Below are 10,416 nucleotides of genomic sequence, written 5' to 3'. Positions count from 1 at the left end.
CACGATATGGATGCTTCGCTATGAAATCCATGCGTACCAACAGTCTTGGAAAACGGCAATCCATCCATCCATGGAACATGGAAACAGCAGTAACATACAACAAACAGATGTTCATATCCAGGTTACTTGATGGTTCCATCTTTATTACAAAGAAAAATAATGGAGGAACGTGAATTTGTGAACCCCCCCCCCCCCCATTTCAACAGAAAGTTCAGGAACGTACAACAGATGAAAATTTCTAACTCCTGCAGAATGCTTAGGAACTACTGAGCATCAATAGTTCTCGGCGTTGGACTTGGGCCCCACACACTCCTGGAGTGAAGTGGAGATCCATCCCAGCTGGACTTGGACCGGCTTCCTTCTTCTTCAATTGGTAAGGTCGCATCGCATCGACGGAGAATCCGAACGCGTCGCCTATCCACCGGCGGCGCTCTCGGTCGGTCTCGCCTTCTGCCTTCCGCACGCGACGCTCATCCACCGGCCGGCGCTCTCGGTCACGGCTTCTGCCTTCTGCCACGCGTCGCCATCGCAACGGTACGTCAGCGCTCCTCTTCTCCCTCGCCGTCGCTTCGCTCGCGGCGGTAGATCTGACCATCGGGGGGAGGGGCTCCGCCCCTGTAGAAATCCATGATTGAAAGCAAGAATTCTCCAGTAGATGATTGATGGTCTGGATAATCTGACTAGCTGATTTCTTTCTCAGCATGGTAAAAGGAAGAGGAATGCAATGTTCAAACGAGTCTGACTTTCAATTCTTGGTTGGCTAGCTTTGGTTCTAACCTTTTCGTAAGGGGTTGTTATTTAGATCCTGTGCATCCTTATATTTTAGTTATTAGTGATAAATCATATTAGAGCATGTACATTAGGTGCTTATGGAAAAAATCGGTTTTTTTTTTCTCAACTGCACTGTCACATGTGTTTAGATGGAGGATAAGATGTTTACTTAAGCATCGCTATTTATATTAGTGCTAGCAAGATAATTAACCAGGTTTAAACACCTATAGTCTTTGTTTGTATTGAAAATTACAATTTTTATATGTGCTTAACACCCTCTTTCCTTAAGCACCTAGCATTGTTCATGACTTTAGGTCATCCCCTTTTGTTCCTATTAAAAAAAATCTTTTGTGCACCTGCCAATTGTATTTTGGGACTCGATACTGCCCATTTCCACCATATCCAGTGGACTCATAGGTATTTGATGGGTTTTCACCTTGAATCCATAATATAAGGAGTGTTTGCTCGCCTAATGCTAAATAAGTTTGATTGATCTAAGGCCTGCACTTGTTCGTAATAAAAAGCTGTTGATTTCAGCTTTGTAGCATTATCCTTGTCCCTTCATTAAAAGTACGGTATCATCAGAATAATGACAATCCTTGTGGTAATGGTCACTGATATTCTGTCACCAAAAAGAAAATGATAACAGATACCTTCACACTAAACTGTTATATGTCGCAACATAACATTTTAGATAGCTATGGTGTCAACTACCAAGCTTTGTAGAAAGGGGAAACATTGATTACTTACCTTGCCGAAGCCCTTGCTATATACTCTTTCTCTCCTTGATCTTTTGATGCTAAACGTCCATCTCCTACAATCAATTTATCTTGCCAATCAGCAACGGGTTAAATCCTGCAAAGGATAGTACTTTCTTACTGAATTCCCCATGAACAACTGCCATGCTGCAATGATCTGATTGAGCTTAGTGGGCAATTGTTTTACATTAGTTTTTTTCTGCAATCTTAACCTTGTAAGTGATACTGTGAATCTGCTATGTAAATATAATTTTGTTGTGCTGAGTGCTGAATATTGAGATTTTGAGTTATTATTTTGATGTCATATCTGCAGGCATCATTACCGATTCAAAGCCCACACCTAATTTTTGGTCAACTTTTCATTAATTCTTTTGGACCTGTTTTCAATTGTTTCTTTTTCAGTACAGGACGTTGCTTTTGTGGCTGCAAGGTTCTGTAATTCTGGAAGAGCAAGATGGGCATAATTATCATCTTCTCACTTGTCATTCTTTTGGTACTAGGAGCTCTCTTTGTAATCCCGAAGTCCCAAAATAAAGGTACATGCCACAGCATCTATTTGTCCATGATTATAATAACTTAAACTGTAAGTGTTGGATCTCTAACTACTTTTATATTGCAGGTAAACCAAAGAAGACCGATTCAAGAACCAATGTAATGGTAAACCGTTCATATTTAGTACACTAGTTTCTTGAACCTGCATATACATGTTATAGTACTATTAGACAATTTTCTTGAATGACAGCTTTTTCTCAAATAATTTTTACTATCTATTCTGCATTCAGACATCTAGGATCTATACAAAGGAAGAGGTCTCTAAACATAACACGAGGAAGGATTGTTGGATCATCGTCAAGGATAAGGTTGTATAGATGCAGTGGGCACCACAGTTTTTAGTTGAAAATAGAAAAGTTAATTTTTTTGGGTCTTCTAATTTTTTCTTTGGTGCATGAACCAGATATATGATGTCACTCCTTATGTGGAGGAACATCCTGGCGGTGATGCTATTCTAAACAATGCTGGTGGTGATTCCACGGAGGGCTTTTTTGGGTCTGTAACTTCTCTATACTCTTTGCTGTACTTTATAGCATGTTCTGTGTGCTTCAGTATCTTTTAAGGAACTGTTTCCTCAGTAATTATAAACTGTTGTTTTCATAGGACATCCAGAATTTTTTTGCATAGTATATCTTTTCATAGAGAGAGGATTCATGTAGGATTTTTACTAGGTTCTTTCCAGAGGCGTTATGACCTTTAAATATTTGTTATCTTAAATTTTTGATGATCTTATGGACCAAATTAATGAAGATTTAGCAGCATAATTTCAGTTCTGTTCCTACTACGTCTATAAAGAACATTCTAAAAAAATATGAAAAGATAATGTCAGTAGCGCTCTGCTCTCTCAATAAGCTAGGATGGTCAGGTTCTCGGTTTCCCATCTTGCCTATCCAGGAATTGCTACTGCCTGCATGTCCTAAAGTTTGGCTCTGCACAAGTAATTCATGGTTTGACTGATGCTCATGTACTCTACACACCAGAAAATTTGTCACATGACGTACTATATGTTTCCTTAGCAAAGTAGCAAAGATTCTGTGAGCATTTTGGTTGTATACTAGAATAAATTTCATGTTGAATTAAATCAGACTGACGAATAAGCTGCCATTGTTTATGTGCCCAAGCTAAATTATGCTGTATCAGCTTCTGCAAATTTGAACCTGACTTACCTCACTCAGGTTTCGCTGAAACCCACCCTTAACTGCATGATGAAAAAGGAATTGAAATGAATTACCTCAACTATGCCTTTCTTATGTTGCTTTTTTTTTTCTGAACAGAATTACCTCAACTATGCCTTTGCTAATGCCACTTTCATGTTTCTGCCTGTACAAAAGCAGTATCTGGTTCTTTGTTGTTTTCCTTCCTCAATTTGATTTCATTCTTCTCTCTGGATCTGCAGCCCACAACACGGCACTAGAGTCTTCGATATCATTGAGGATTTCTGCATTGGCCAACTGAAGGCTTCATGATATAGAGGACCTTGTGTTGGGTTCACGGAAATTTTGTTGAAATCAAAGTACGAGGGGCTGTAGATTAGTCATGTTGCATCTGCACAATCTTCGGGAGTTTGAGGTGTCAGTGTGAAAATTGTTTGGAATTGTGATCAGGGATGCCCTAAACTTTTTCTGCTGGAACATTGTAGACATCATTCGGACCACTGCTTCTTGCATGTTCTCTTGTTGGACTGAGATCCTGAAACCCTTGGGATTACTTTGATTCATCATACCAGTTTGTCCTGATGGTGTCCCAAAGGATGAAAACATTGCAAGGTTATTTCACTGGGCTGATCACCTTTTTCAGGATTGAGCAGAACATTGCAAAAGTAATTTATTGTTATTTTTCCTCGCTGACTGAAATTAAAAAAAACCAACACAACCACTTTCTGCTAGTTGAGAGGGAAAAAAAACAAAGGGGAATGAAACAAGACATGCTATTCAGATATCCTAAAGCTGCTTTCTGCTACTGCACAGATCGTATGAAGAGGCTTCTCTGCTCTTCCCTCCTGTCATGGTGACATGGACAGGGCTGGTCCCACTTGCAATCGACCCTCTTCCCCTCATGGGAAGAAGAGGCTTGGCATGGCGTCTGTGGCGTCGGTGTCGAAGCTCGGGTCAAAACCAAAGTACTCCGGCATGGCCATGAACTCGGCGTCCAGCGCCGGCACGGCTGCGAACACTGAAACCACCTCCTGGAGGTCGCCGTCCGACGGCCACTCCCTGTAACCCGCCAACGGGCCCTGGGACACGCCCAGGTAGCCGTTGGAGTCTGAGCCGACAGGTGACGCCAGCGACCACGGTGAGCATGTGCCTCGCGCCGGGCAGCTCTCCGGTGTCAGTGGCGGGACAGCCGCGCTGCCGATCATGCCGTCCGTGGTGACCGTTAGCTCGGCGGCGAGGCCCTGCAGCATGCTCTGCGCGTGCGGGTTGTGCTGCGGCTGCGCCCTCCTGGCGCCGCCGCCGGGCCTGCAGGTGTGCTCGCCGTGGTAGACGACGTCGAAGAGCGTGGGGTCGTCGTCGGTGCGCTGCACCTGCTTGGTGGCCGGGCAGTTTTGCGAGTTGCGGTGGGTGCAGCGGTAGTATGCGCGCGGGTGCTTGGCGCCGAGGATGTCCTTCTGGCCGTACTTCCTCCAGCAGTAGCCGTCGTCGGCGGGGCCCTCGGCGCCGCCCGCCGCGCTCAGGCGCACCTGGTTCGCCCACCGCGCCGTGGCTTTCCGCTTCTTGGGGCTGCCCCTGAAGGGCTGGTCGGAGCCGGCGTCGCTGAGCGGACTGGGCGCTCCGGACAGCGGCGGCGTCGGCGTGGCAGGGAAATGCGCGGCGGTGGCGGTGGCGGCGTCAGCGCAGCGGACCATGCCGATGGAGCGTTCGGTGAGCGCGACGATCTGGTGGGCGAGGCGGCGACAGAGGTCGACGGAGGTGGAGGGCCCGTGGAGCTGCAGCTCGAGCTGGCGCACCAGCTCCTGCACACGGCGCAGCTCCAAGACCAGCCGCGCCCGCCCGCCGCTCTCCCCGCCCTCCATCGCTGCAAGAAGCGAAGCTCGGTATAGGAGCCGGGGTAGGGATCGTTGCAGCTCGATGCGGGGAGGATATGAGCTTGTGAGCTTGACGAGGAGGAGTGGTGGTGTTGGCGAGAGCCTGAGAGGGGTGGAGGGTAGCGGGGAGGCGAGCGCGCATTCTTATAAAGGGGAAGCGCTTCGGAGATGGACGGAATTTCGTGTGAAGTGAGGCGAGGCGAATGGATTTGTTTGACTGGTCCAGATCGTGGAGACCGTCGTGTGATTGGCTGCCGCCGTGCCGGGTCGGGTCGGGTCGGGTTTTGCCGTTTTGGGTTGTTCTATCATCCAGGATCCTTTGAGAATGAAGCTGGGATCAGAATTCTTTCATATTTGAGTTTTGTAATTACACCAACAAAGCCACTCGTGAATCCATAAACTTCTTTCGCGAACGCCATAGCTTCTTACCACCCATTCAGCAAATTCTGTATGTTAACAAAGCATGCTGTTGTGATGTTGTTGCTCATCCTTGTTCTTGCCGAATAAGGAGGAGTTGACAAACAACTACCATAGTAAGTAAAAGTGGTAGAAGGATGCCAAAAGTTCGTTTCTATCTATGCTTTTGGAACTATTTTGCAAGGCAAGTTTATAATATTGAGTAGTTCGTTGTACCCTACAACTTAGGTACTGGCTAAAGCCTGAAACCATAAGTTATATGTCTGATTGATGGTTAAAGGTTATCCTCACATGAGTGAGATAATCTTTTTCTTTTAAAAAAAGATATGAAGGAGTGCTGTACTTTATTAAACAGGGATAAGAAAGTGTTAGTGTCTCAGCGACCGACTCAAATAAGATTGTAGCTAAAAGATTATAGTTAAACTAGGCAGACACGCATACTATTTTTCATATAATTATCCACCGTTGCATGACATCCTTAACTAGTATAGCGACATATTGCATGTTCTCTTGCTCAAAAAATATATATATATATGGCACTAAGCCTAGATAAGATCCTCCTTTTCCGAAACAGTCATACGATTCGAGAATTAGTGAAGGTGATTTATCTCTTATGTGTCTTACTAATGTAAAACTTTCTTTTGATGGTAAACGACGTACCAATAGATAGTGAGTTAATTTTCGAGTTTTTTATTTCTGATCTTTAAAAGATGTTATATCAGTGTGTATACAGTGGTTTGAGTGTGTATGTACATCTGCTAGGTGTACTATGTTTCTTAAAAAAAATAGCCAAACGATCTTCTAAATGTTGTTAATCGCCAATCTGATATGTCACTTTGGCAGTTTGACTCAAGAGCTACGCATCAGACATTTGACCATTGAACCCCGTCCCGGGTCGGGTTCGGACGCACAAGGCTAGCCACTAGTGGTAGCGGATGAATCTTGGACCGGTTCCACAGTCTTTGCTAATCTCTCTCTCTCTCCCGCTGTGCCACATCCATCCAGGCAGAGCTGTAATCCAAGTGAGGTTTCAAAGTCAAAATTTTGACTGATTCAAACCTTCCCCCTTGCCTTAAATGTCCCTTTCTCTCTCTCTCTAAAAAAAACTATAAATTTCCTTTGCCTTTCTTTCTTTATTTTTGCTTTTCGTTCCTGCACTCTAGTGGGAGTGTACCTCATAGTACAAACATGGACTATGGTGCTGCAGCTGCATGCAAAGTTTGGTAGGTGAGAGCAGCAGTCTAAATTCGGTCTAAATCGTTGTGACTCGAGTTGTTATGTTCAGAATTAAATTTGTCATTTGTTGGGCTTCCAGGACTAGTTTGACCCCTTTCTTTAGTTTATCTTGTATTTGTCGCAAGTTTACTTTCTGTGTATGCATCTAGGATTGATCACGACATGACAGCTTGTCAGGATTATGTTCTACTTCATCTCGAAATAAAGTTTACTTCGTTTAAAGCTAAAAAATTATACGATTTCGTCTACCAGTTCTTCACCCTACGTTTTGGCATCTGCTGTGCAAATTTAGAGCTCAATCCACTCGACAGATAGTGTTGCGCGTTAGGTCAAAAATAATTGCCAAACTATTTTGTGCTATAAAACAATCTGCACAATGCTATTTTTGTCACTGTTTTGCTGGTATTTTCAAAACCATATATACGATGGCTTCTGTATAACAAAAAAGAAAGACATGGGTGGAGGGAAGTCTAATCTTTCTTATCTAAAGTGATTGATAGTGAGAGTGAGATGATGATTGTTAAATTAGTGGGTGGTGAAGGGGTGGATGGTCAGAGATGAGAAAAGGAATACTTACGTGGAAGCTTGACCGGCGACCGGCGGACGTGTACACGAGGAATCTTCAAGCCTCTTTCCGCGTTGCTAGACTACAAAACACAAGTGGCCGCGTGACGTCACGACCTCGGAGGCTCATGACGTCACAGTGGCGGAGCTTGAGTGAATCTCCACGAGGGGCCGATGTTTAGTAATTCTCGCCTACTGGAGCAGCTTAGTGGGTTGAGGGTGAGTCAGACAGTCTCAATAGTTTTTTCCGAGGTGGATGTATGGTTATATAAGCATGCAGGTGGTAAATGGACCTAGATTAGCGGCAGATATAGTTATTAGGATCGGAATAAGATTATGTTTTGGAGAGCTCTAGTATCAAAAATTTTAGAGCTATGTATTTCTAGCTGTAAAAATTTATAAGTCAGAGCTGTAGGTATACTGAGAATATTTAGATGAGCTATTTTGTTTCTATTTTAGATTAAAAACAAAATATTTAGATGAGCTATGGTATACTGAGAATTACTATTATCATTAGTGACGGGTCATGTATGACTGGTCTAAGGTGACGAGTCAAATTGTGACTTATCACTTATTACTTATCAGTGACGGGTCAACTTGCACCACTCATAAGTGACGGGCATCACTTATGACCTGATATATGACCCGTCACTATTATCATAAGTGATGAGTCATGTTACGACCCGTCACTAATTTCGTGTCTTTTATGTCTGTTTTTCACGTAGTGGTACTTAAACCGTTTTATTTTAACCTAAAAGCTTGAAATTTAACGTTAAACTCTGTTTGGACGCGGAGGCATGTCACATCTGTGGAACCCATGTTGACAAAGAAAAAAAAACAAAGAAACCAGAATGTAGGTTAATGATTAGATGATTAGTAGCAAAAATCAAAACTGACAAAAGAACCAATAGTTCTCTACCATAAAACTTGTTGACAACATATACGCACAAAATATAAAACTCCAAGCGCACGAATCAGTTGTAGCTTTTCTCTTAAAGTATTCTAAGGTTTATCGAACACGTGGAACTAGTGAGACTTTTGTCTAGCTAAACTTTCACTTCTAATAAAAACGTTGTTAAGAGTTGATTGACTTAAAGCGGACCAAGGATAAAACACAAGAAAGAGGCTAAGGTCGTGATCAATGGTTATGAATGAACTTTCTAGAGGTCTAGGTTCACTTGCATGAAACGGTCAACTTAACTTAGCTAACAACTTATCCAAATGTTACTAAGCAGAAGATAACATTTTGCCACGATCCTTTCATGACAACAGCTAATAGAAATATCATCTAGCAGTAGCACAATAATGATGCTATCAGCAAACATAGAACCAAATATCATATTTGTATCTATCTTATAGAGAAAGACAACGGGCTATACCATCAATGGTAAGCATACATCGTATAGACCGAGATAAAGCAAAGAACTATATTATATTAAGCATCACATGTTCACATGGAAAGATCCTCAACAACCCTGGGGAAGGATATAGTACCTCGTGGATACATGTCTGGAAATGCTAGGAAACCTCCATGGATGTCCTCTACGAATGGGGGGCGACCAACCTACCACTAGAGCAATGGTGTCATGCAGCACCCTAGGGCTGTGCCACATGTTCACATGGCAAGATCCCCAACAACCCGAGGGATAAATAGAGATTTACCCCCATAATATCTTGTGGATATATTGCTGGGGATGCTAGAAAACCTCTCTGGAAGTCCTCTACGAAGGGGGGCAATCGACCTGCTGCCAGAGCAATGGTGCTACGTGGTAGCCTAGGGTTGTGCCGTGGGACAATGCTCTATCCTTCGTGGTGACGACTCAGTTTTCGTCCAGAATGAAGATCCAAATTGTCTAACCCTAGTTTACCCCCTTCTTTCACGGATTCTATTCCTCCCTGCCCAATGCATGATGTCCTCTATTTACAGGCAACCTGGTAGAGTCCTTTTATTGGGAAGTGAAAAAACTGACGTAGATTAATTCCAAATCATGTTCTGAACCCTCCAAAAGCATTCAGTCAATGGGATTCGCCTCTCATAGAAAGATGATCCAAAATGACTCAACTTGGAAAATTTTTGTGCAACACTCCACTACTATAGAAATAGTCATTAGTGCTAGCTCAAAAACGTCATGAGTGACGATTTTTGAACTGGCACTGATAATCAGTATCAGTGTCGGTTCGTAATAGAGAATTGGCACTGATACTGACACTATTGGTGCTGATTCCTAACAGAGAACCGGCATTGATACTAGCACTATCAGTGCCAGTTCTTGTTACCAACCGGCACTGATACATATTATAGGATAAAAAAGGTCGCATTTTAGAAACAAAAATGATTTCAGCTAAACTGTAGTAGCTCAATCCAGCATATCTTGTACACATGTACCATAGTTGCAAACGTCAAATGCAGCAAACAACCATGGTTTCTTTCTCTAGTGTTACCACTGGGCAAATTTGTAAGGATTCCCGGTCAAATTTCAGAGAAGCATTATCAGAAGGAATTATAATGCTAATCAAAACAACGATGAGAGAGCAATCAGTGCTAATGGATGTCTAGCATATTCTCTCAACCAATTACAAGACCAGGTTGTACAAATGAACCAGCTTACTCCCTAAATGTCATTCCAACAAACAGTTAGTGTGAATGACGAGGAGGTCTTATACTTTGCTTAATTGGAGATGAGGTTCCCGGCGGCTAACATTTGGCGAGACAAAGACGATAGTGGGTACGCGTCTGCAGCGTGGTACTACCGTAGCTCTCAGGGCACGCGACTACAGCTGCTTGAATGGCTCCTTCACCACGTTGCCACCCCTGCGGACACACGCACCTTCCTTGCCGCATTGAGCTTCTCCATGACAGCCACAAACGACGGCTCTAGCCAGTCCGCACCGGTGTAGTGTAAACCTGGACAGACACATCAAAATAAGAGATGAGAGCATCAGTCTCCAAGCGGATGGCCTCGGTGATGATGGATCCGTTGGATCCTGCTGTGGATCTCGCAAGGGGTGGAGTTGTTGGTGGGGTAGGCTGGGAGGAGGCCGGTGAGGAGAGAGAGAGAGGGAGGGAGAGGCTGGTGAGGGAGGCTAGTGAGG

At 43.7% G+C, this 10,416-nt stretch overlaps 2 protein-coding genes across 4 annotated transcripts; one reads left to right on the top strand and one right to left on the bottom strand.

Moving 5' to 3' along the window:
* The first annotated feature begins 203 nt into the window (after window positions 1-203).
* On the top strand, window positions 204-3,735 carry LOC133895266 (cytochrome B5-like protein). 3 transcript variants are annotated; one of them, XM_062335434.1, is made up of 6 exons: window positions 204-534; window positions 1,932-2,065; window positions 2,149-2,180; window positions 2,312-2,389; window positions 2,485-2,576; window positions 3,478-3,735. In XM_062335434.1, the coding sequence occupies exons 2-6, from the start codon at window positions 1,984-1,986 to the stop codon at window positions 3,545-3,547; spliced, it is 354 nt and encodes a 117-aa protein (XP_062191418.1). In that variant the 5' UTR covers window positions 204-534; window positions 1,932-1,983; the 3' UTR covers window positions 3,548-3,735. The 3 variants fall into 3 exon arrangements, with proteins under 3 accessions (XP_062191418.1, XP_062191416.1, XP_062191417.1); XM_062335432.1 differs by having other exon boundaries at window positions 205-534; window positions 2,149-2,186; XM_062335433.1 differs by having other exon boundaries at window positions 206-534; window positions 1,937-2,065; window positions 2,149-2,186.
* Window positions 3,736-3,892: 157 nt separating this feature from the next.
* On the bottom strand, window positions 3,893-5,234 carry LOC133895265 (transcription factor WRKY19-like). Its single transcript, XM_062335431.1, has one exon. It carries the CDS (start codon window positions 5,092-5,094, stop codon window positions 4,135-4,137), a length of 960 nt encoding a protein of 319 aa, XP_062191415.1. The 5' UTR covers window positions 5,095-5,234; the 3' UTR covers window positions 3,893-4,134.
* Window positions 5,235-10,416: the final 5,182 nt, after the last annotated feature.

The sequence above is a fragment of the Phragmites australis genome, chromosome 16 (genome assembly GCF_958298935.1).
Source record: "Phragmites australis chromosome 16, lpPhrAust1.1, whole genome shotgun sequence".
Classification (NCBI taxonomy): Eukaryota; Viridiplantae; Streptophyta; class Magnoliopsida; order Poales; family Poaceae; genus Phragmites; species Phragmites australis.
This window is presented reverse-complemented; position numbering and strand designations above follow the sequence as displayed.